Source organism: Sciurus carolinensis, chromosome 9 (genome assembly GCF_902686445.1).
Source record: "Sciurus carolinensis chromosome 9, mSciCar1.2, whole genome shotgun sequence".
In the NCBI taxonomy this organism is placed as follows: Eukaryota; Metazoa; Chordata; class Mammalia; order Rodentia; family Sciuridae; genus Sciurus; species Sciurus carolinensis.
In genome coordinates, this window is record NC_062221.1 from 91,496,513 (window position 1) to 91,523,448 (window position 26,936).

General features: G+C 36.4%; 1 protein-coding gene across 2 annotated transcripts in view; it reads right to left on the reverse strand.

Annotated features, from left to right (window-relative positions):
- Positions 1-1,292: 1,292 nt before the first annotated feature.
- Positions 1,293-26,936, reverse strand: part of Cep97 (centrosomal protein 97) — a 63,274-nt gene continuing 37,630 nt past the window's right edge. The window contains exons 2-12 of one of the 2 annotated variants that reach the window (XM_047565425.1): positions 26,590-26,757; positions 24,178-24,320; positions 23,368-23,526; positions 22,188-22,289; positions 19,938-20,051; positions 19,225-19,391; positions 13,379-13,543; positions 12,482-12,615; positions 11,284-12,052; positions 7,251-7,326; positions 1,293-5,619 (exon numbers count right to left, since the gene is read on the reverse strand). In XM_047565425.1, the coding sequence (XP_047421381.1) occupies positions 4,915-5,619; positions 7,251-7,326; positions 11,284-12,052; positions 12,482-12,615; positions 13,379-13,543; positions 19,225-19,391; positions 19,938-20,051; positions 22,188-22,289; positions 23,368-23,526; positions 24,178-24,320; positions 26,590-26,632 (2,577 nt within the window). In that variant the 5' untranslated portion in view covers positions 26,633-26,757 and the 3' untranslated portion in view covers positions 1,293-4,914. The remainder of the gene's footprint in view (positions 5,620-7,250; positions 7,327-11,283; positions 12,053-12,481; positions 12,616-13,378; positions 13,544-19,224; positions 19,392-19,937; positions 20,052-22,187; positions 22,290-23,367; positions 23,527-24,177; positions 24,321-26,589; positions 26,758-26,936) is intronic. The other variant, XM_047565426.1, reaches the window with a different exon arrangement.

Genomic DNA, 26,936 nt, shown 5'->3' on the forward strand with positions numbered 1-26,936 from the left:
AATGGACACATTTATCATCTTGATTGTTGTGATGGTTTCATTGGCACATTTATGTGTTAATATTTATCAGAGTTCTCACTTTAAGTATATGTACTTTACACTAAGCAAATTTTATCTCAATTGAGACATTTAAAGTTTATGGTATATGAAGTCATTTTTTATGATTCCCCACTCTAATTTTTTGATTCACCAACCAACTACTTGTCCTATTTGTATCAAATGAGAGGGCTTCTACTAAACTTACCCCTAATACTTTCAGTCCCCAGTGATCTCACCAACACCTGACAAAGTGCTTTTGGAAGGATAATATATGCTCTCCTCTGTCCACAGAATTCCAGTGAATATCCTAGAGGTAATAAAATTTGTGCTGAGTAAGACTAAATTAGCATTCCTTTTACTTCATATCCATTTTCACAAGCCCAGGACTGTTCTGTTGTAAATTCACTTATATTATGACAATACTCTGTACCTTCCTCAGTACTATTCTATTTGCAGTCTGTTCTGAACTTTACCTATTAATTGCAAGCAAAATGAATAATAGCCATTATTACTACTGATCACAGAAATAAAGATGAAGCACTCAAATGTATAAATCTTTTATTTAAAATGAGAGAATTAAATCCATTATTAAGTACAATACAAAATATTAAGCCTTCCTAAAACAGATTATAACCACATTAAGTCTATTATTTCTATAATAAAATTAAAGAGAAATCTAAAAAGTTTGAAATAAAATTACTTTAAAACTCTTATTGTCAACATTTAAAGTATTACAAAACATGGCGCTGGGGATGTACATTAGTGGTGCATGTACCATGTACAAGGCCCTAGGTTTGATCCCCAGCACTGCTAATGAAAAAAAAAATGTTTTTCAAAATAATCAAAGAAATCTGTAAGAAAGAAAAGCCACTACAGAGTGCTTCCTGCTATTCATTAAAATCAATAAAGGAATTAAAATTTAGTGTGATTTCTATTCATTCACAGATAAAAAGCACCTCGTTTTAAAAAGACAAGTACCCATTTTTCTCCAAGGTTGTGAGGACTGCTCTATTTACTTGACTTTTAATTTTAATATGGCACAAAAGGCTTTATCAGTGAAAGCAGTATCATTAAAAACGTTTAGATGTCTGTACTCCCAGCTACTCCAGAGGCTGAAGAAGGAAGATTACTTGAGCCCAGGAGTTAAAGGACAGCTGGGAACATAGTAAGAGCCCATCTAAAAAAAAAAAAAAAAAAAAGTTTAGAATGTTCCTTACAGACCCTTTTTTTTTCATTTCAGAATGAGTGTTTTCACATATTTAAAATTTAAAACATTACAGTATAATAAATATCTTTTAATAAGGATGTGGCAAAATAAAAATACACATTAAACAATGAATTCTTTTTTATGAATGAGAAATTGATCAGACTCATTTATATTATTCTTGTCATAAATTCAATTTTGAGACTTTGCACAAAGAAACATACCACAGGAAAGAGCATAACATTTAAAGCCTGTATCTTCTGAAAATATTTACAGAAATTAGAACGTGGCTGGCACAGTAGTGCATGCCTGCAATTTCAGTGACTAAGAAGGTTGAGGCAGGAGGATCACAAGTTCAAGGTCAGCCTAGGCAACTTAGCAAGATCCTGTCTCAAAATAAAATATGAAAAGGGCTAGGGATGTAGCTTAATGGTAAAGCACTCATGGGTTCACAATCCCCAGTACTCCGCCCCCCAAAAAAGAACTAGATCTCTTTTAAGTAGATAACAGAAAAATACATTATTATGATATTTATATATTTAAAACAATCCAAAACAAATAAAAGAAAAACAACTCAAGAATGGCACATTATTAAAAAATAAAGTTATTTACATATATACAGACAATTGTGTGGTCAAATAACACCTTCCTAAAACATGCGTATTATAATATCTTCTATAATTAAACTTATAAAACCAAACCAAATGAACATCATCAACTGTCATGATTAAAGATTTCTTTTTTAAAAAATATTTTTAGTTGTAGATGGACATAATATCTTTATTTATTTATCTATTTTTATGTGGTGCTGAGGATCGAACCCAGCGCCTCACGTGTGCTGGGCAAGCGCTCTACCACTGAGCTACAACCTCAGCATTATTAAAGCTTTCTGAACCACTATGAGAGTTAAAACTGTAAAACTGTTGTTCTGTAAAACTGAAAACATGAGCAAATTCAGCCTTTCATGAGAAAAATCTTTCATATTAAATAAATACATACTAATAACAATATTCCAAAAATCAAGAGAACTGATGTGAATTAAAATAGTACAACTGAATAAAAAACCTCTCTGGTTTAGAAAAGTGACAAAAGATGGGGTTGAAAGCTCAACTTCACAAATTTTTCCAGACCTAGTCCCTCTTTAGTCAAGATAATGAACAGATCAGAGTTAAAACCAAATATCTTAGTTATATAAATTACACTTTTTTTTTTTTTTTTTTTTTTGGTACTGGAGATTGAACTCAGGGGCACTCAACCACTGAGCCACATCCCTAGTCCTATTTGTATTTTGTTTAGAGTTGCTTAGCACCTCACTTTTGCTGAAGCTGGTTTTGAACTCTCGATCCTCCTGCCTTGGCCACCCGAGCTGCTGGGATTACAGGAGTGTGCCACCGAGCCCGACTTCAAAGTACATTTTAAACCAATCAAAATATATTAAGTCTATGCCTGTGTTCCTTCATTCTAATTTACATTATTTTCATTCTATCTACATTCAAGATACTCTCTAGTTAAGAGAGTGGGCTATTTGATGATTTCTGTACTTCTATATACTAGCAAAATAAAATATAAAGAGAATAATATTAAAAATCATCATAATTTTCCAAATGTATTATATGAATGTTGAATACTATTTGTGGGCTAGAAAAACAAACCAAAGGCAAAAAAGGAAATCCCATTGACATGCTGATGATAAAATAAATTTAGTTATATCTGCCATTACTTAAAAAAAGAGAAGAGGAAGAAGATGTTAGCAGAAACCTACTTAAGTAATACTGAACCATGACATTTCAGCTTTCTGAAAAATTAACCATGAAGTAGTATTGTGGTACAAGTGCAGTGCAAATTGTTTTTTTTAGTCTATTTGAAGCAAACGAGGCACTTTAGAAATATAAAAATATATTTAAGAAGAAATTAAAATTCATTCGTAAAAGATAATTAGCATTATTCAAAAAGTAAAAATTCAATTTTTATTTAACATGCAATTCAATGTTACACATGCTTCACTAGGGAAAATCCTTTTGAAGATAGGACTGCTGTTTTCTTATAAGAAACAGAAAACATTTCCTTTTCAAGGGATTCTAGATTTCTGAAAATGAAATCCAAGTCTTCTCAACCTGAGTTCATTTATAAACTGAGAAAAATACATCTGACTATACTAGACAAATGTTTCTAACTATCAACAAAGTGTACCATGTGATCTTCAACTTTAATTCTTGAAGGATCAGAACACACAGTTTCAAAGAAGAGGATCTAGACTCTAAAGAGAATAATGAATATATATTTAGCACCTAAACTTAGTGAACACTCAAGTATTATCATAGTTTTAAATAGGTACATGTCCATAGTTTGGGGGAAATTAGATATGTGTTATCCAATGATATCAGAACATGCTAAAAGAGTAAAATACCAAGCTTCCAAAAAATTACCCTTGATTTACAGATGTACCTACCTATAACATTCAAAAACAATCTTAAGTCTTCCTGAAGTTACATATATATATTATTTTAAACAAGTAAAGTGAGGTGAGGTTTATTTTTTCTTAACCACCATTATCTTTCAAATGTGGCACTTTTCAAAGAGTAGACAGAAAATAGTTCTTTAAAAATGTCATTCATATTCTACCACTAATATTATTTTAAATACTCTTTACTATAGGGCAGAGGTCAAAAGTGAAGTAGATGGACTTGGACCTTCTGCTGAAATACATAAGGAAGTATAAGCAGGAACAGAGATGAACATACATTAATTTCTGGTAATGTAATAGCACATCAATTCTTAATCAGTGGGGTAGAAAAAAGCACTTGATGAGAAGATAAATGTTTATAGTGACATTATTACATATAAATGGAGCTTAATATCTCCTTTCTTCATATCAAAAAGAAACATTTTTAGGTTACCTCTCTAAGTAAGTTTGATTTCAATCCTGGATGGAACACTTCACTTCATATGTTAAAACTCATGCATGACATTAACTAAAATTTTCCATGAGACAATTTAGTCATTCTCACTAAGAATTCTATAATCTAGAGGATAGGGAGATAGCTCAGTGATAGAGCTCGTGTTTAGCATGCTTGGAGCCTGGGTTCAAACTAAAACAAAACAAAAAGAAAAATCTTAATAACCTTACTTTTTCTTTCTAAATTTGCTTATAAGAAGTCTTTCTTTGACTCAAAATTAAAAGGTCTTCGAAAACATGTTCTTACTCTAAACTGTGGCAAATTTCAGTAGTTCACAACCCTCATAGTTATCATTTCTATTCACATTTTAATGAACAACATTTCTTACTATATAATTAATTTCCCCAGAACAAAACCAAAATTCTGTTTATATCATTAAGGTAAAATTTTAAATTTTCTTTAGAAACTTCTAGTTTATTTTTGAAAGGAAGCAATTACATGAAAGAAACATTGTTAATGCAATTGTTAAGAAATAAAGTGCACATAACTTTTGATATAAATATTGTTTGGTACATTACAGGTATAAAGCTAGCAAAATCAAATTAAGACTCAGCTTGGAACCTAGAATCTGAAAGATGAGACAAAAATACAAATTTTATATAAATAGTAACAAATGTGTGGGGGTTTCCCTCCTCTAAAAAAAGAAGAAAAAAGGGTAACTGAAAACATTAAGAAAATGTAAATGGATTTCTGTTTCCCAAGAAACCAGACATGCTACACAATAACGCCAACATGCAATAATTGAAATGTGGAATCACATTCTGGCTGCTGTTCTTGGACTTCTACATTTAATTTATAATTCTCTGGCATCTGGTTGACTTCATTTTGCAAAGTAGGAGATACACCATGAGTCTCGCCTACAGAAGCACTGTCAGACAAAGCATCTAACTTTTCTAGGGAACAATCTATGTGGAGCTTACTATCTCCTATCCCTTCATCAAAATTTGTCTTCTCAGCAGCATCTTCTAGCTGTTGAACTGAAGTTAAATATTGTTCAAGCAGATTATTATCCTGCTCGTCATTTGAGCTTTCCTTGCTCCAGTCACCATGTTCTTCACTAACATCCCCTAAATCTGGTTCTTTGCCATATTTGACTGTATCAATGGAATTCCCCACTGTGGAGCTTTCACTGCCTTCTGTGGAACTTTTTTCAAAATCCAAAGAATCCTGTAAATGGTGAACTTGTTCTGTTAGGGAGGAATGAAAACCAGAGTCTGGAAATTCTGGTAAAGATTTCTCTTGATGAGCTTCATCATGTGCAATGAGCCAATCGGAATTTTGATCAGAAAAAGGCTCGAGACTTTGGGTGAATAATGGAGGTTTAGATGGTACCAGAATGCCTGATACAGGAGGAACATCAGCATGCCAGGAAATCAGATGTTGATCCACTGTCTGTTGCCAAGATTGTAGAGACCTTACCTATAAAACAGAGATTACAGTTTTATATAAGATAAAAATCATGTCAGTTTTAAAATGGTCCTTAGAGTTTTTTTCCCAGCAGTCATGAAGTTGGTAAACGGCAGAATTGGAATTAAAAACTGCCTGACTTCCTTTACCCATTCTATAGTCGTCCTTGCCTTAAATAGGCTAGCACAAGTGGTACATGCCTTGGTAACAAAAGGCCCTCACCAGGACAGTGTGGACAGGTCAACCAGTTCTCTTGCTTATACAGAAAAACAATGAGAAGCACAGCAGTACCTGTCCTTGAAAAAGGGTTCAATAATGTACAGAATACACACCAAGATCTATTCAATAAGACAGAGTAGATCCTATTTGTTTAAGTAAAGTAGATTTTCTAAAATAATTCTCATTTTAGATATCAAGGTAGCAATAAGTTTTTAATTATTACCTAAAAATATAGTATATGTGACTTCCTAAAATACCTAAAAATATCCCAAGTTCTTGATAATAGGACCTTTACTTTTTTTTTTTAGAATCAGGTATTGAGCACAGAGGCACTTAACCACTGAGATACAACCCAGATCTTTTTTTATACTTTATTTTGAGATGGGTTCTTGCTAAGTCCTGAGGTCCTCACTAAGTTGCTGAGGTTGGTCTTAAACTTGTGATCCTCCTGCCTTAGCCTCCCAAGTCACAAGTTCAAGCCGAGCCTCAACAACTTAGTGAGGACCTAAGCAACTTTTTAAATTTTTTATTTGTTCTTTTCAGGTACACATGACAGTAAAATGTATTTTGACATATTATACTTACATGGAGTATAACTTCCCATTCTTGTGGTTGTACATGATGTGGAGTTACACTGGTCATGTATTCATATGTGACCATAGGAAAATGATGTACAATTCATTCTACTGTCTTTCCTATTCCATCCTCCTCTTCCATTCCTTCCCCTTTGTCTAATCCAATGAACTTCTATTCTTTCTTCCTCTACCCTTATTGAATGTTAACATCAAATATCAGAGAGAACATTGGTCTTTGGTTTTTTGGGATTGGTTTATGTCACTTAAAATGAAAGCCTCCAGTTCCATTCATTTACTGGCAAATGCCATAATTTCATTTTTCTTGATTGAGTCGAGTAATATTCCATTGTGTATATATACCACATTTTCTTTATCCATTTATCTGTTGTTGAAGGGCAGCTAGGTTGGTTCCATAGTTTAGCAATTATGAATTGAGCTACTATAAATACTGATGTGGCTGTGTCACTATAGTACTAAGCAACTTATTGAGATCTTATCTCAAAATAAAAAATAACAAGGCGACTCAGTGGTTAAGCACCTCTGGTTTCAATCTCTATTACCAAAAGAAAAAAAAAAAAAAGAAAAAGAAACAAAATTACACCCTGAACTGAGAAGAAGTGTTTAAGCCTAGGGATACAGCCCAGTGGTAGCAGATGTAAAAGGCCCTGGGTTTGATCCTCATGCCACAAAAACAAACAAACAAACAAACAAACCATAAATTATATATATATATATAATTTATGAGAGAGAGAGAGAGAGAGAGAGAGAAAGGGTACTTAACATACATCATTATTCTACAGTTGTTTCAATGAATCTAGTATTTTTCCTTAACAATAGGAGGGGGTTTACCTGGTTCCAAAGGAATTTGACAGCCTCTTCTTGTACAAATTTTTTAACACGTTCTTCATCTCTTTCTTTTCTTAATCTATAATAATTCAAAACACATTTTTGATCAAGGAAGGCTGCTTTGACTTGTACTTCCTATTATAACTACCAAACACATCCAGTGTAAAGAGATTAATAAATCTAATAATCCTCCCCCACTTTTAGGATATCTAAGCTGACACCTTAGTTTTAAACTGATTCAGAGTAGAAACTAAATGAGATGTGACTGAAATTCAGATATTCTTCTATAAAGGAGTGCCATTGATAAAAAACTAGTAACATATTAAATGGCTTTTTACCTGCCTTTAATTTCCCAGTCACACACAAGAAAGTGGGTGGAGGTGCAGAAAGCATTTAAATAGTTAAGGCTCAAACTTAACACTCATGATCGCATCTTGAAACATCCTCTTCTTAGAGACTAGCAGGATTAATCCCATCAAACTTCACTTTCACTGTTTGCCCCAGTTCCACATGTATTCTTGCTATCAACAGACCTCTGGGATATATCATTTCTCCTTATTCATTAAAGTCTTAGTTCTGGACTCACTGCTGCCATTTCCATACATCTATCACAAACTCAAGATTCCCTTAGTTATCAAACTGTCACTACTGTTTTGATGCAAACTTTTTTTTTTTTTTCAGAGCTGGGGATCAAACCTAGGGTCTTATGCATGTCGGGCAAGCACTCTCTACCACTGAGCTACGCCTCCAGCCCTTTTCTGAACTTTGGCCCACTTCTCCACTTTCTCCAGCCCCCTCAAGACATTCTGTTATTCTATCTGGTGCTTCTGAATTATGCTCAATAAATTTCCTTATACACTCAAACTCTTTTTGAATTTTTCCTTGGCCAAAGCAGACCCACTGTAAGAAGAGCATTATCACTCTCTCAAGTGGAAGGTACTTTTTCCTCTCATTCATCAGTCAGAAAACTGCTTCTCACTGCTGTTTTCAAATTGTTGTTTAGCCTCCTCTTTTAAGAACTGCTATCCATCCTATCCCCAAAACTTTTTGACAAGTACTGACCTCCTACTATCTTGTCTCCATTCACTGACATCTCAGTACCAGTCATCCCCTCTGCCCAGTTCTATATCATTTTTGGAGGTTTCAACATCCACATTATTCTATCTAACAATAATTTACCCAAAATTAGTCACCATTGTCATAATCTCACCCCAGACCAAATCATTTTGGCCATGTCACTTTCAAAAATTATTCCAACACTAACTACTCACTACCTTCCTATCCTTCCAATTTATTTGCTCTGGCAACAATCTAGATCTTTAATCTTCTTCTCCAATCCAATGACCCTTCCCTCCTCCTTCATTTCCCTTTTATTTTATTTAAATTCCAAGATCTGAAGTTACTACCCTTACCAAATATCCTTTACCCTTCCCTCTTCTCTATCATATTTAGCTGGGAAAAACCATTCCTGGCTGAACCAAATAAACCATGCCTGAAACAGAGAACAGGTGGGAGTTGCTGATGAAAATCATACAACCTGACTTCTTCTTTGAGATGGGTCAGTGTTGCCTAGGTTGGTCTCCAACTCCTGGGCTCAAGTGATCCTCCTGCCTCAGCCTCCAGAGTAGCTGGGTGCACCACCACACCCAGTCCATATTCACTCTTCAAGATGACTACACCTCATACCTTCACCCTCACTTCTCTTCTCATTTTTAAGTATGGACTGCAACTGATACATTACTGAAAAAGACCACACATCAGACAGGACTTTCCCATGCTCCCACCAGCAAACACACCACCTTACATTCTCCTGCTTCTACCTCAGGCCACTTCCTCTACTTGCACTTTGGATCCCTTCTTCTTGCACCTCAAGAACGTCAATCCCTTTTTTCTTCCACACCATCAGTTTTTCCCCCTCATTGAATCATTCTCATCAACACCTAAACACCCATCTTTTTTTTTTTTTTTTTTTTTTTGGTGCTGGGGATTGAACCCAGGGCCTTGTGCTTGCAAGGCAAGCACTCTACTAACTGACCTACATCCCCAGCCCTAAACACCCATCTTTAAAAGAGAATCTTCCTTAACTCCAGATTCTCCTCCAGCAATCATCTACTCTCTTCTTAAAGAAACACTTCCCATTACTCAGCCATAAAGAATGATAAAATTGGAGCTGGGGAGATAGCTCAGTCGGTAGAGTGCTTGCCTTGTAAGCACAAGGCCCTGGGTTCGAACCCCAGCACCCAAAAAAAAAAAAAAAAAAAAAATGGCATTTGCAGGCAAATGGATGAAACTGGAGAATATCATGCTAAGTGAGATAAGCCAATCTCAAAAAAACCAAAGGAAGAATGATATCGCTAATAAGTGGATGAGGACACATAATGGGGGGTGGGAGGGGTTAGTGTTAGGGTTAGAGTTAGGGGTAGGGAGGGGGGCAAGAATGGAGGAAGGAAGGACTGTATAGAGGGAAAAGAGGGGTGGGAGGGGTGGGGGGGGAAGGGAAAAAAATAACAGAATGAATCAAACAACATTACCCTATGTAAATTTATGATTACACAAATGGTATGCCTTTACGCCATGTACAAATAAAGAAACAACATGTATCCCATTCGTTTACAATAAAAAAAAAAAAAAAACACTTCCCAAGAGTTGGCTACACTCATTCTTTAAACTCTTTACCTCCCATTTACTATTCGAGCTATTTCAAACTGGTTTTCATCCTCCCACACCACTAAGGTGCTCTTAGGAAAGTCACTGTGCAGCAAAGGGTTAACTCAGCAGGACTGACATTCAAGCCTGCATGTTCCAAAGACAGGACCTGCTGCTGACTGACTGACTCCTAAGAGATAACCTTCAATCCAAGTCACTGGAATATCCTGTGTATCTTTGTACACACAGTCTTGAGTCACACAGACTGTTTATGCCAACAATGTGATGCCTAATGAACCCCTGTTTTGTTTACCTGGGGCCCCAGGCCACAGTGCATCAGTCTGACTTCTAAGGAGCCTGATGTCTGAGTAGTTAAGGTCACACACATGAGCACTCAATCTCTACGACTGACCCCCAAATAAAAACCATGAACACCAGTACTCAAACGAGCATCCCTGGTTGGCAAGAATTTGTATGTGTTGTCATACATCATAGCTGTGAGAATTAAGCCCTGTATGTACAACACAACTGGGAGAACACAACTGAAAGCTTGTACCTGACCTCTCCTGGACTCTGCTATGTGCCATTTTTCTTTGATGATTTTAATCTGTATACTTTTGCTGAAATAAACCATAACTATAAACAGAAGAATACTCCAGAGTTCTATAAGTACATTAGCAAATCATGACACCTGAGAATAGTCTTAAGGGTCACCAACACAATTACCAACAACCTCCAACTGCTAAATCTAGTCTAGTTCTCTCTCCTTCCTAAGGCACTTGTCATATTTCCTGAAACACCTTCCCCTGTGGAACTGGATATTTATCCTCCCAGTTTTCCTACCATTCAGGTTGTCCCTTCTCAGTCTCCTTTGCTGCTTTCTCCTCTTCCATCTGACAATTTGAATAAATATTGCTAGCTGTAATACTAATGAAACCCTAATTTCCTTGGGTTGGCAGTCAATAAATCATGTGAGCCATGGAATTAAGAAATAATTCCTACTGTAACTGCAAAATTTTAGTTCCTTTTAAGTTCCTGCTATTTTCTCTAAGTCTTATGCCATCTACTCTCTCATCTTCTCTTTCTTTTACTTATGCAAATTTGCTGTATTATCTGGACATTTTCATGTTTAGAAATATACATGCCTTTATAGCTCACATTGATTCAACATTTTGTGTGATACTACATCCATGTATCAATTCCTCTGCAGAGGATTGGGATGCATAGGACAAACTGTACCCTCAAAATGCTTTCAGTCTATTCTAGAAGACAGACAAGTAAGCCAACAGTGGTTACATGTCATGACCACAACAACACAGTGTTTCAAACGACTTAAGAATCTGACACCTTGAAACCAACAAAACAGAACCCAGTGAGATTTCTGACCCACCTCCTTACTTCTTCAGTTAAGCAGACAATGTGTTCCTGCATTCTGCGCAGTCGGATTTCATAACGCACCTCTTTTGCTTGAGGATTATAGTTCCTGGCATAAAAGCCCCGCCAATAGGCCTGAAGCTTTGTGGCTGCTTCATTCAATTTCTGAAGTGTAAATTTATCTTGTCCCAAACCAACAGATCTTTGGGTTAAAATCCTGCAGGGAAATTTCTCTGAAGTTGTTTCAGACATGATTTCCTCACTATCTGTTTCTATATGGGAGACACTGTGTCCAACTGACACAGATGTAAGACTATGGTTATCATCCTTCAAGATAGCACTGATTATTGCTGGCTCAGGACAAGGTAACAGCCCAGCTTTTTCATTTATCTCTGAACTGATCTTACTTTTCAGCATCTGAACAGAATTCTCATTTGTAACCCATGAAGCCTTTTCCTCTTCTTTATCCAAATCCTGGTTTTCCAGCCCCTTCACAGATTCATCTGCAATACCATCATCTTCGAGGCCCAAGTTAATGCCCTGCAGCCTCAGCTCAACTGTAGGTGATACTGGAGATAGTCCTGATGCAACTGGCATAAAAGTAGATTCTGAAGAGAGAAGACTACAATTTAACTTGTCCTCATCTGTCTGTATGTCTTCCAGGTGGAGGTCATTTCGAGAATATCTTGTAGCATGTGTAGAGGCTGGAAAGCTATTCTTAACAGCATATAATTGATCATCATTACTGTTTATCCCAACCCAAGAATTGACTTGGATGACAGGTTCTAGAAGAATCAACAGAGTTATCACTTAAATCACTGAATAAAGAGTTTTGTTAGTTGTATGCTTTTAATGAAATCTGTTCCTTGAAATATAGTAAAATACAATAAAATGTTTTCAATGATTTCCTCCAATATACCTAAAACATCAAACCAAACATTTTTAAGAATATGAATTTTTGTAATAATCATAATACTCAAAGCCTCAAGTCCATACAAAAGGCTTATAGTCCTTGAAATGTTTTTAAAAATTAGAAGCCATAATTATATACATACATATGTACACATACATATTCATATACATATATAAAATAGCAGATCCAAATGATCACTGAAGTTAAATGAGAATTTATAAAATATGTATTTTTTCTGTTATGATACCAAATAAATTAAATGAGCTGAAGAAAAATGATCAGAGATAAATTAATTTCTTACCACTTTCCTGGACTGTCTGGCAATCTTGAACTGGGCTTGAATGCTCAGGTATGAGGGGTGCCCTTGTTTCAACAGGAGCAAGAGGAGATATCTCTTCATTTTGGCTTTGGTTCATCAGCTGCCTCTGGTGAAACCTAAAAATCAATAACATTTGATGTCACCCAGCATAAACCAAAAGAGAAAACTCTTGTTCTTCCTAGGTAACAATGTCAAAAAGGTAAATGTTTATAAGTTTACAAAGCAAGAACCTTTAATCACTGGCAAATTATAGTCTCATTTGGAAACACTAAAAAAAAAAAAAAAAAAAAAAAAAAGGTTAAAACATTTTTAAATTACATAGACACCCTTCTATGCACATGTATACACATACAGAAACATTTAAAGGCAGGATCTCTGATAAACAAAGAAACTACTGAATACTTCTATCTATACTTCTTAATATACCCATATGACACACTTACATTAAAAAGTATTTTAAAACCCATATGACACACCTACATTAAAAAGTCTTTAAAAACCCATATGACACACCTACATTAAAAAGTCAAATACATTTTTTTTGAGGTGCTGGAAATTGAACATGGCAGGCAAGCCCTCTAACACACTGAGTTATACACCCTCCCAGCCCCTGACAAATACATTTTTTTAAAAGTTCCATTCCTCCAGATCATATTGCTTGGCTCCTCCCCATTGAGAAATTATTGGTAATACAGATGCCACAGAGCAAGCTACACTTGTGTGGTTCAGCTTTCCAGCAGAACTACTGCACTGACAAGGGGCATGAGTGCCTGGAGATACAGGCAAAAACACTGGCTTCTGGCCCACTATAACCATACAAAAGACTTAGAAGTATTTTCACTTGTAAATTCATCAACTGCCACAAATAAATGAGTTTACCTCTGCTTACTCAGAATCTTCTCTAGTTTGGCATCCTCTGCAGTTTGAAGACCCAGTGTAGAAGTGAGAGGGCAGACTGTAGCCAGATACTGAACAAGCTGGATATGCTGGCCAGGCCGATATGCTCTCCCCTTGCCTTGACTATAGAGCCATTCAGCTTTTAAACTGGAATTGAAGGAAATAAAAAAGAGAAGATGACACTGGGGTGTTCAAAATACATTGTTAATGAGATAAAAGATCTCTACAATGAAAACTTCAAAACATTGAAAAAAGAAATTGAGGAAGACCTTAGATGATGGAAAGATCTCCCATGTTCTTAGATAGGCAGAATTAATATTGTCAAAATGGCCATACGACCAAAAGTGCTATACAGATTCAATGCAATTCCAATTAAAATCCCAATGACGTACCTTAAACAGAAACAGAGCAAGCAATCATGAAATTCATCTGGAAGAATAAGAAACCCAGAATAGCTAAAGCAATCCTTAGCAGGAAGAGTGAAGCAGGGGGTATCCCAATACCAGACCTTCAACTGTACTACAAAGCAATAGTAACAAAAACGGCATGGTATTGGTACCAAAATAGAAAGGTGGATCAATGGTACAGAATAGAGGACACGGACACAAACCCAAATAAATACAATTTTTTCATATAGACAAAGGGGCCAAAAATATGCAATGGAGAAAAGATAGCCTCTTCAACAAATGGTACTGGGAGAATTGGAAATCCATATGCAACAGAATGAAACTAAACCCCTATCTTTCACCCTGCACAAAAATCAACTCAAAATGTATCAAGGACCTTGAAATCAGACCAGAGACCCTGCATCTTATGGAAGAAAAAGTAGGTCCAAATCTTCACCTTGTTGGCTTAGGACCAGACTTCCTCAACAGGACTCCAATAGCACAAGAAATAAAAGCAAGAATTAATAACTGGGATAGATTCAAACTAAAAAGCTTTCTCTCAGCAAAGGAAACTATCAGCAATGCGAAGAAAGAGCCTACAGAGTGGGAGAAAATCTTTGCCAATCATACTTCAGATAGAGCACTAATCTCCAGAATCTATAAAGAACTCAAAAAACTCTACACCAAGAATGCAAGTAATCCAATTGACAAATGGGCTAAGGAAATGAATAGACACTTCACAGAAGAAGATCTACAAGCAATCAACAAACATATGGAAAAATGTTCAACATCTCTAGTAATAAGAGAAATGCAAATCAAAACCACCCTAAGATTCCATCTCACCCCAATTAGAATGGCGATTATCAAGAATACAAGCAACAACAGGTGTTGGCGAGGATGTGGGGAGAAAGGTACACTCATACATTGCTGGTGGGGATGCAAATTAGAGCAGCCACTCTGGAAAGCAGTATGGAGACTCCTTAGAAAACTTGGAATGGAACCACCATTTGACCCAGCTATCCCACTCCTTGGCCTATACCCAAAGGACTTAAAATCAGCATATTACAGAGATACAGCCACATCAATGTTCATAGCTGCTCAGTTCACAATAGCCAGATTGTGGAACCAACCTAGATGTCCTTCAATTGATGAATGGATAAAGAAAATGTGGTATATATATATACAATGGAATATTACTCTGTCATAAAGAATGATAAAATTATGGCATTTGCAGGCAAATGGATGAAACTGGAGAATATCATGCTAAGTGAGATAAGCCAATCTCAAAAAACCAAAGGAAGAATGATATCGCTAATAAGTGGATGAGGACACATAATGGGGGGTGGGAAGAGTTAGTGTTAGGGTTAGAGTTAGGTTTAGAGAGGGGGGCAAGAATGGAGGAAGGAAGGACTGTATAGAGGGAAAAGAGGGGTGGGAGGGGTGGAGGGAAGGGAAAAAAATAACAGAATGAATCAAACATTACCCTATGTAAATTTATGATTACACAAATGGTATACCTTTACGCCATGTGCAAACAGAGAAACAACATGTATCCCATTTGTGTACAATAATAAAAAAAAAAAAAAAAAAAAAAAAAGAACTCAAAAAATTCTACTCCAAGAATACAAATAACCCAATCAACAAATGGGCTAAGGATATGAACAGACACTTCACAGAAGAAGATCTACAAGCAATCAACAAACATATGAAAAAATGTTCACCATCTTTAGTAATAAGAGAAATGCAAATCAAAACTACCCTAAGATTCCTTCTCACCCCAATTAGAATGGCAATTATCAAGAATACAAGCAACAATAGGTGTTGGAGAGGATGTGGGGAAAAAGGTACACTCATACACTGCTGGTGGGGATTCAAATTAGTGCAGCCACTCTGGAAAGCAGTGTGGAGATTCCTTAGAAAACTTGGAATGGAACCACCATTTGACCCAGCTATCCCACTCCTTGGCCTATACCCAAAGGACTTAAAATCAGCATACAGAGATACAGCCACATCAATGTTCATTGCTGCTCAATTCACAATAGCCAGATTGTGGAACCAAACTAGATGTCCTTCAATTGATGAATGGCTAAAGAAACTGTGGTATATATATACAATGGACTATTACTCAGCTATAAATAATAATAAAATTATGGCATTTGCAGGCAAATGGATGAAATTGGAGAATATCATGCTAACTGAGATAAGCCAATCTCAAAAAAAACAAAGGACGAATGATCTCGTGGATGATGACACATAATGGGAAGAGGGAGGGAGTGGGAGGGGGGCAAGAATGGAGGAAGGAGGGACTGCATAGAGGGAAAAGAGGGGTGGGAGGGGTGGGGGGGAAGGAAAAAATAACAGAATGAATCAAACATCATTACCCTATGTAAATGTATGATTACGCAAATGGTATGCTGTTACACCATGTACAAACAGAAACAACATGTATCCCATTTGTTTACAATAAAAATAAATTAAAAAAAAACACATTGTTAAGCAACAGTGATCGTCCTTCTTAATTAAGTTTTATAAAACCATTGGATGTTTTTCATAAATCCACTCAAGTCTTAAAAGTCTATCCTTCTGACTCACTTCCTTTACTCTAAAAAAGTTTTAAAGCTTTTTTCTTAGGGACATTTCCATAACATTGAATTAATGACTCTAAATATTTTTAAATTATTTGCTAAGAAGCAATGGATATTTTCTCCATTCACTTTATCAAATTGAAGTACCTATATAAATTAACTGCATTTAAATCCATTAGTTCATAAGGACAATTTTTAAAATAAAGAGCTCACTGGTCACAGAGAATGATAGTAAACCACCAACTTATTTTATAAAAATGGAAAATAAAGGTTATTCTTTTCTATACAAACTGTATCAATGGGGAAAAGAAACTTCATAGAATTATTCCAGTTAATAAATAACTAAAAGACAAAATTAGAGTTTCACTATTTTACAACCCTTAATCAATTATTTTAGGTTTTGATCATGATCATGTGAGACAACCAGACATTGGATGCTATCCAATAGAAGACACAAAGCAGTCCTCCCTTCAAAAAAATCAAACCTGAATCTGATCAAATCTTCATATCCAGTTGTCAATTTTTGGGTAACATAAAAGAGAAAACAAATCAAAGGACATAGGAAATAACCAGCAAAATTAGCAGACATTGGAAAACTCTTTAGGCCAAATAATTTAATTTCTTCAACAACCAAGGGGGTGGGGGAAGCAAAGATAATAAGAAAGGATAAAGAGACTTAAGGGATTATGGGAGTCATCTTGGACATCTGGTCAAGTCAAGCCTTCAGATCACTCAGTCCCTATGTGTGATTTGACTGCAGGGATATAAGATCCCAAGTGAAAATCACCCAATCAGCATAATTAACCTACAGAGGATGCAATAATAATTAATTGATATTTTAAGAAACTAAAAAAAAGAATTTAAGAGCAATATTAACCAGTTGCAAAATATGACCTTATTTGAATCTTATATCAAAAAATCCACATTTAAAATTTTTTTTTTTTTTAGTCATTGGTGGACCTTTATTTTTTATTTATTTATATGCAGTGCTGAGAATTGAACCCAGTGCCTCACACACACTAGGCAAGCACTTTACCACTGAGTCACAACTCCAGCCCCAAACCCACATTTTAAAAATATAAAAACTATTAGAAATGCAAACTCTGATTGAATATCTATAATTACAAAATTATCCTTAATTTTTTGGGGGTACCAGGGATTAAACTCAGGGGCACTCAACAACTGAACCACATCTCCAGCCCTATTTTGTATTTTATTTAGAGACAGGGTCTCACTGAGTTGCTCAGCACCTCACTAAGTTGCTGAATCTAGCTTTGAACTCTCGATCCTCCTGCCTCAGCCTCCTGAGCAGCTGGGATTATATGCATGTGCCACTGCGCCTGGTTAATTATCCTTAATTTTTTGAGATGTAATAATAGTTTTGTGTTTACCCCTTTAAGAGTTTAATACTAAAATATTCACAGATGAAATATGTAAACTAAGATTTCCTTCAAAAAAATACAGAAGAAGGGAGAGTGAATGAAGGTACAGAAATGAAACAAGGCTGGCCATGTTGAAGTTGGACTATTATGGGAGGTCATTATCTTTGTTCGCCTCACCACATTGCCTCCCAGAAATGAAAATGCTGCCAGTATAGAGAAACATAATAATTATATCTTCTTTTTCCTAAAGGAACATCCAGAGAAGATAATTCAAGTAAATCTATATTCTAATTTTAGAATTAATCAGTTTGAAACAAAATATTTCTTTTCAAAGTAACACTAACTGCAGAAAAAAGGAAAAAGCCAACCTTTTAAAAGGCAAATTAGAGCTGACATATATCCCTTAATCTGTACCAGCACCACCACTATTTAGCTCCTGGATGCCACTCCTCACTGCTCCCTGCTCTATCCAGCAACTACATGAAACGTCAATAAGAAGGAAAAGGGAAACACTGCAATATGCCACTTATCCTCCCATCGGGAAACCCCTCAAGTAACCTGTCTGTGGTACAGAGGATTTTAAAAAGTAAGGGAGAATGCAAGTACTGTGTTCATAAATGCATGTGTGTATGTACTAAGAGCAAAAAGTGAAATAAAGCATGGTAAAAAAAAATAATAATAACTTTCATCTCATTCCCTCGAATTCCACCCCTCTTCTCCACATTCTAGTTCCTTATCTCTTCTAACGTATTGATTCCACTGATCTTGTGCCAGTATCCCGATGACTCCACCTTGCCAGAGTCCCAGTGCAACCCACAGAAACCATCAATGATCCAGACATGGGGAAGTTCTACTTCTGCTGGTTCACAGGTATGAGATGGGGAAGACCAATCAGTATGTCTGCTATTAGTTCCAAATTACAGCTCTGCATGCATTATAAAAGGTAATTGGGTTAATTTTGTCAGTTTTTTTTTGGGGGGGGGGCGGTGCTGGGGACAAACCCAGGGTCCTGTGCATGCTAGAGAAGTGCTCGACCACTGAGCTACATCATTAGCCCTAAGCTCTAAGATATTATTATTAACATTTACCTTAAATACGTGATAGGTTACAAGCTTTTGTGGAATTGATCTGAGATCCTCCCACAAAACCTATAACCTCATTTCTATGCAAAAGTGTTTCAAGTGCCAAACAACTGATTAAGAAAAAAACCTCTTCAAAATTAAATTAATATAAGTTCCGCACTAATTTAGACTCATTACCCACAACCTCTGTGGCTGATACTTATTTCTTGTACTTTTTCAAAAGGAAGAGACAATCCTAAATAATCAGCATATAGTCTGCTATGTGATTGCAGTAATGCTCTTTTAATTTCTAAATATAATTTTAAGAAACAGTCAATTTATTAATCTCCAGTATGTTAGAAATCTTTTCAGTAACTTCCATGATTAATGTGATATTAAAGAGGTCACATTCACCTTTCTTTCTGAGAAATCACGTATCCATCTAGGACTCTCAAATTCAAGCACCAGCTGACAATGTATGGCCGATAGTCAAACCCGGGAATGGACGGTGTTGCCATCACACAAGGATTGTTCATGATTGACAACTGCTTCAATTCAGTTAAGGATGCCAAAAAAGAGATCTGGAACAAAGCATATATATTGAACAAAATGGACTGTTCAGTGTCAAGCACGGGGTTTCCACTGATTACGCATCTTTGGCAGCATTTTAGAATTTAACAATTTCCCCCTTGTTCTGAAAAGCAACAAGTAATACTCTTCCATTAGCAACTAATTTCCAAAATTCCAACAATATGGCCATTTGTCCTTGCTGAATAGATTCCCTTAGAAAGTATCTGCATTAGGAGAGAGATCCCCATTTTGAAAACATAACAGCAGGAAGGTGGATAGGGTGCCTTAGTAACCCCTGTAATGTAGATGTCTCACTACCACCAATCACCTCCCAAGATGATAACTGCAGTATTACAAATGAAATTAAACCTTAATGTCTGACTTACATCCAGAAAAGGTAGGGAAAAAAAATAATGATCATCTAGAGGCAAGTGTTTCATCTTGATGGCATTTTCTTCCAAGAAGCTCACAGTCTAAAAGTGAGCTCACTAACCTCTCCAATGCCTCTCCTGGACTTTCCAATGTCCTGGATCTCACAGAATATCTTCAAATTTTACCTCATTTAAGTCCCGGATTTCATTTTCTGCCAAAGACAGTATAGCAAGACTTCTGGGTAGATAAGCAGGTACCATTCTAAGCGAGGTGATGATGTTTCCATGTAAAAGCAGGGTCTTGAAGGTAAAAACAGTATGAATTGCCAATGAATAGATTACAAATAAATTGGTCAGACAACATCAAAATGACATATGCAAAAATAAAGGAATCTATTTTGTTATACTTGTCATTGCACACAAAGAATACTAATACTTAGAAGGGTCCTAGGAGGTATTCTGTTCCAATCTTCTCTTTTCACGTCAGCATCTTAAGCTCAAAAAAAGTTAAATACTTGTTCAAGAGCACATGTTTGATGTAGTAAATAGCAGGCTGTGAGATTTACATTATTAAAATCAGAGAGCAGTGCCTGCTTTGCATGCACAACGCCCTGGGTTCAATCCCCAGCACCGCAAAAAAAAAAAAAAAAATCAGAGAGCAGTTTCCAATACTCTCATTCATTTCCTTCAAAACACCAAAATAGAGGGTGGATAAAGTGAACAAAAAGTCATTAAAACAATCATATAGGGACTAGGGATGCATTTCAGTGGTAAAGCACTTGCTTGGCATGCACAAGGCCCTGGATGTACTTCTTAGCACTGCAAAAAAAATTAATAAAATAGTCCATATTTTACAACTACATTCTTCTGGAAACTAAAAACTGGAGGAAGCCAAGTACACAGGTGCATGCTTATGATCCCAGTTACTTGGGAGACTGAAGGAAGATCATTAAATTGAAGGCCAGCCTAGGCAACTTAGCAAGATCCTGATTTAAAAATGGAGTGAAATAAAATTTAAAAGGTTGCAGAACTAGCTCAGCGGTAGAGTGCTTGCCTACCATGTGCTAGGCCCTGGGTTTAATCCCCAGTACAACAAAACAAAACAAAACAAAAGCTAGAGGAAAGCAGAATGTGCTACTTGGATATGAGGCTAATGCAACAATCAAGAATAAGAACAAGACTCAATATTCAGGATTCTGATCTAATAAATCATATTTCCATTTCAGAAAAAAAAAAACTAAAATACTCCATTATTTTTAGTTCATTTGAATTCTCTTGGCATCTAAGAGGATGGTATCTGTTTAGTATAGTTATTGCTAAAAGTGATTTCTGCTCAAAAAATACAGAGCTAAGATGCTGCTTCTGAGGCTTAATGAGTTCATTCTGATGCTAGTAATCTCCAATGAATCAAAAATACAGAAAAGGTCCTACATTTTTTTTGAAGCTGTGATTTCATCTGTTGATTACATGATACATTACCCTTCATTAAAAAGTATTATATGCTGTGGGCTGGGGTTGTAGCTCAGTGGTAGAGCACTTGCCTGACACATGTGAGGCACTGGGTTTGATCCTCAGCACCACATAAAAATAAATAAATAAATAAAATAAAGGTATTGTGTTCATCTACAACTAAATATATTTTATTTTTAAATAGTACTACATGCTACATGTTAATTTTTTAAAAGAAGGTGAAATTAATTGATAATTAAATAGTAACGACTACTAAAAAAAAATGGCAATCCTAAGTGTCAAAAAAAATAACAAAAAACAAAAACCAAAAAACTAAGCTCAGCCAAGCATGGTTGTGCACACATGTAAGTTCTAGTCATGTATGGCACCAGCTCTTAAGAGGCTGAGGCAGGAGGATCACTTGAGACCAGGAGCCACACAACAAAACATAACAACGCCCCACATTAAACAAAACAAACAAAAAAAGGACTCAAGTTCAGGTTTTATTACATTCAACCTTACCAATGTGTTATGTACTACATAACTAAAGCCACTAGCATTTGCTGATTGAGCATGAAGGAAATTCCATCATGTGCTAAGAATGGTAAATAAGAATTAATTTTAGCTATAGTAATCACTTCCATATAAAACAAATCAGTTATAGAAACTAACAACAAAGCCAGGCATAGTGAGGTGTTCTTACAGTCCCAGCATTTGAAAGACTGAAGTAAGAAGATTGCTTGAGTCCAGGATTTGGAGACTAACCTGGGCAACATACTGAGACTCTGTCACAATAAAAAGAAAGAAAGAAGATAGAAGAAAAGAGAAGAAAAGAACAATAAAAAATGTCATACTTAATTTTGGTACTCTAATAGAATTCTTATCAAAATAAAAACAATCTGTTCTTCATATATGGGAGAGAGATTTTAGGCTAATCAGATGACATTTTCAATAAAATTTCAAAAATGACACAGAAAACATGCTTACCTTCAAGGATATTAATTTGGACAGATCACCTATCTGGGGTATATTATTGTCTGATAAATCAAGGTGTTGTAGGGCTGTGCAGCTATTGATTTGTTCCATGGCCTATCACAAGAAAATTATCACATTATTTAATGCACTCAAAATCAAAATGAAATTCTTTCCTAGTTCTGTAGTTGAAAGAGTTGCCTACCAAATCTTATTATTTTTAGAAGCAGGGCAGCAAAGATGAACAAGAGAAAAAGGAGTGCTAACATTAGTAAACTGTCATGCTACAAACTTCCACTTTCACTATTCCTCTACGAATAGAGGACTAACAGGCAGTTCACACCATCCATCCCAGATATTTGGTCTGAGATAATAACATAACATGATATAATAATATAACAACATAATAACATGAAAACTGGTACAGAACAGAGTTTATAGGTTTAGAATGTAGCCAAATAGCCTGGATTTAAATCCTGGTTCTGCAACTTCCTGGACATGTGACTTTAGGCAAGTTATTTAACTTCTCTGTGCTTCAATTTCTTCATCTATACAGTGGGCATCATAACTAAATCTACCTTATAGGCTGTGGTGAGACTGGGAGATTAACGAGCATAAAGTGCTCAACAAAATGCAGTTATAGGGGCTGGGGAGATAGCTCAGTCGGTTGAGTGCTGGCCTTGTAAGCACAAGGCCCTGGGTTCGATCCCCAGCAACAACAACAACAACAACAAAAAAGGCAGTTATAACTATCATTTAATCTAGTCCAGTTAGAAATAAGACAAAGAGACACTTATTATCCAAAATTATATAGTTACAAAGTGGCAGAAGCAGGACTAGAATCCGGATCTCATGACTTTTAAAACAGTATATTCTCCTTTGTACCATTAAATATTACTTAAAGCTTAATTCAGCAGGAAATAAACACTCTCATTACCATTCTATTTGATGACTTTTTTTCTAAATATAATATAGACTCTTATTCCCATTTAAAAGAATACTACACTATGTGTTTAAAAATGAGAGTTTTTTTTTAAGTTTATGTTAACAAATGTTATTCTTGGAGAGTGGAAGTAGTTTTTTTTTTTTTAAACCTACTTGTTTTTATACTGTTTCAATTTCTTTTTTACAGAAAATAGATTTGTAATAAAAAAACTAAAAAACCTAATTACTATAAATAAAATACACAATTTACCTTGATATTATTTCCTGCTAAATTCAGCCATTCCAAATGTACTAGTTCCTTTAGTCCTTCCACATAGCCAATACTATTATGAGGCAAATTTAATACACGAAGTTGGGTCAGTTTGGCCACACCCATCATCCGAACAAGCCGATTATTAGCCACTGACAACTGTAGAAAGAAAACATATCATTGTTATTATTCCCAGGAACAAACAAACAAACATATACGTGTGTGTGTATGTGTGTGTGTGTATACATGTGTATATACGTGTGTGTATATTACTTTCACATTACAGTGGTTTAAAATACACAAATCAAATTTGTACCTTTCACTTATATCAGATTCTAAATCTATTATCTACTGTATAACTATTAGTTTTTTTTGTTGTTCCTAAGCAACAGAAAACACAGGTAAAACTGAGTGATCAGACCTCCTTCAATTACTAAAGACATTTTTAACAAAGCAATAACTTGAGAATGTAAGTTGAGTCAAAACCTAGAACATAGAAATATAATACAGACCCAATAAACATTTTTTGAATGATGACTGGTTGAATGAACTCTTTACTGTAGTCATTAAGTAAAAAGTTTCTTAACAACACAATATTTTACCAACATAAAATGTTTTCTTTCTTTAACAATGCTTCTTTCTCTAGTTTACTCTAAATGTAGCACAAATGTGTTGTTACATAAAAATTTAAGGCAACATTTACTGCTTTCCAGGTTTGCAGAGTTACTTTTTGTCAGGTTATAGTATTACTTTATTTTGTTTAATAATGAATTACTGCTATATAACTATTTCACAGATATCATCACCCACCTGTATTAATCGTTTGCATTTCTCTAGATTTTCCAATTTAATAATTTGATTTTTATCCAGAATCAAAGTGTGAATATCAGCTTCACAGGGTAAATTTGAACCTAATTTCTGTAGTCCCTGCCCTGACCAATTGACCACTGATCCTTGAAAAGAGAAGAGAATTCGTTAGAAAAACAAACAAAAATATGACAGCTGAGCAGAGGGATGGAATTATACTAATTAAATCTCTATACAAGTTAGAAAGTATTAGAGCATAATAAATATCAAAATTTTAAAGCTCCTACCCATCGTCCCCACTCACAAGAATGGAGTCCTAATTAGAATAAGATATATCCTATGCTTGTAAAAGTTTTTAAATTCATTTTTATTGTAAACAAAAGGGATACATCTTGTTTCTCTTGCTTGTAAAATTTTATCAGCATGGGGCTGAGGAGATAGCACAGTCGGTAGAGTGCTTGCCTTGCAAGCACAAGGCCCTGGGTTCAATCCCCAGCACCAAAAAAAAAAAAAAAAAAAAAAAAAAATTTTTTTTTATCAGCATGGATTCTACTATCATGTATAACTAAGAAGAATCAATAAAATAAAATTTAAAAAATTTAAAGCTAAAGCAATCTTGAGAGCTCTAAAAAAACCACAAATTCAATAACTAAGTTTTCCTTCAAAACACCAAGTTACAACTAGATTTGGGATATTCAAATTTCGATGAAGTAATACTTGGAAATTGTTCACATTTAAGTATAAGCTATTATTTCCATATTTTGTACAAAAGCAATAATGGCCTTTTTTAGCGTAACTGAACTTTAAAAAAAAATCTTTTTTGTAGTTGAGATGGACATCATGCCTTTATTTCGTTTATGTATTTTTGTATCCGGTGCTAAGGATTGAACCCAGTGCCTCACATGTACTAGGCAAGTGCCCTCTGTCACTGACTACAGCCCCAGATCAACCTACTTTCAACCTAACTACAGGCCTATCCTTAAGTGCCCAAACTACCTGAAAATCAAAGGCCAGTTCAGTTAATTCTTCTATAAAATGGAATAATACACCTATTTCACTAGGTTGGTGCTGAGGATTAAAAGACAAACCAAAAGAACAGAGCTGGCCCGAGGTCCGACACACAGCTCTCAAAGTCCTTCAGTGTAACATAACAGACGTTCAGATCCTGGCTCCACCAGTTAACCACTGTGGTATCCTAAGCAAGTTTCTGATGTCTCTTGGGCTCACTTTTTCTACTATTGTAAAATGGGAATGACGATAACACCTGCCTTATAAATGCTGTTCTACACACACACACACACACACACACACAAATGAGATAAGCAAAGCATTCGGGCTCAAAAAATGTCGCTCTATAACCGTTAACTGCTACTATCGTCAGTTAAGAACCCTCGGTGGGCTATGGAGGTGAAATTTTTAAAAAGCTTCTATCAGAGGAGGCGCGCCCAGAGAAACTGCCAATTTCAAATTTATACCCAGATTAGGACTACTGCAGGAAATAATCAGGCGCGACTGCTCTCCCGGAGGGTCTCAGCATTTCTCATTACTTAATGTCTCTTAGCATGTGAGGGGTCTTGTGGCCCTCGGGGAACGATGAAAGCTGCGTGCTGTCCCAGAAAAGTGCAATCTAAGAGATGGAGATCTCTTAGAACCGTCTATCGACTCCGGCCCCAAGAATTTACGGCTCCCAGACCCAGTCCCGGATCTGAGTAGTGGAGACCAGGCTCCATCTCGGTCCTGCCCCGGATCCACACGGCGGCTACCAAGCCTCGGTGTCGTAACCAAAACAAAGGAGCTCCGGTCCGGCGCCCCACAGGCTATCTCCCGGACACAGCAGCACCCACACCTCGCGCTCTGCTGAGCAACGCTCAAACCCGACCCAGGATGCAGAACAAGGGGTAGAGAACTGTGGGCTCTGGATCAACCCTAGATTTTATCACGGCCATTGGCCACTTCCAAGGGTTCCAAGTCAGTCTACGGAGAAGAGTCTGAGGAAATGGTTCCTGAACGTTCTTGGAACTGAGGGGGAAGAAGGATGCGTGAAGCCTAAGAGACTTATCCTGCCAATTTCCTTTGGGCATTCCAAAGTCAAAGTAAATGTTTAAGAAAGGTCACCGCATCCGAAGCCCACCGCCCAGCTAGGCTCGGGAGCGCGGGACAGGCTGGCTGGTGTCGCGAAGGCTCCTGGGGACTGAAGTCCTCGGTACGGCCCTCGCCCAGCCGCTGCGGAGCTGGACAACGCACCCGGACTACAACTCCCAGAAGGCAGCGCGCCTTCGCGTCGCCCACAACTCCGCATCAAAAGAACTGGTCCAGAACTGCACCTCTAAATCAGGCTTCTCCTCTCTACCAGGAATCTATTCATTTCGGCTCACTGGAGTAAACCTTGAGATATTGGGGTAGGAATCGCCTTACCTTCTCCGGGAGGCAAAGTCGCATCGGCGCGTGCTACAGCCATACTTGCCGCTTGCTAATAACACCAGGCAACCGTCCTCCAGCCGCTCTGTGGAGCTTGTGGTCTGCAGGAGAGGCGGAAACTACAACTCCCAGGATGCACGGCACTCAGACGGTTCAATTGGTTGCCTAATGATGTGAACCCGGGCCAAGATGTGAGCGGTAGTGAGCTCAGGAGCCCTAGTCGACTCCTTTATTTGACGGGTGAGCAAATGGCATTGTTAGATGATCTTTTCACACCCTGCCCAGGTCTTTGCGAAATTTGATGCTTTTACCATAGGGTTGATTATAAGGATGTTACTTACTGA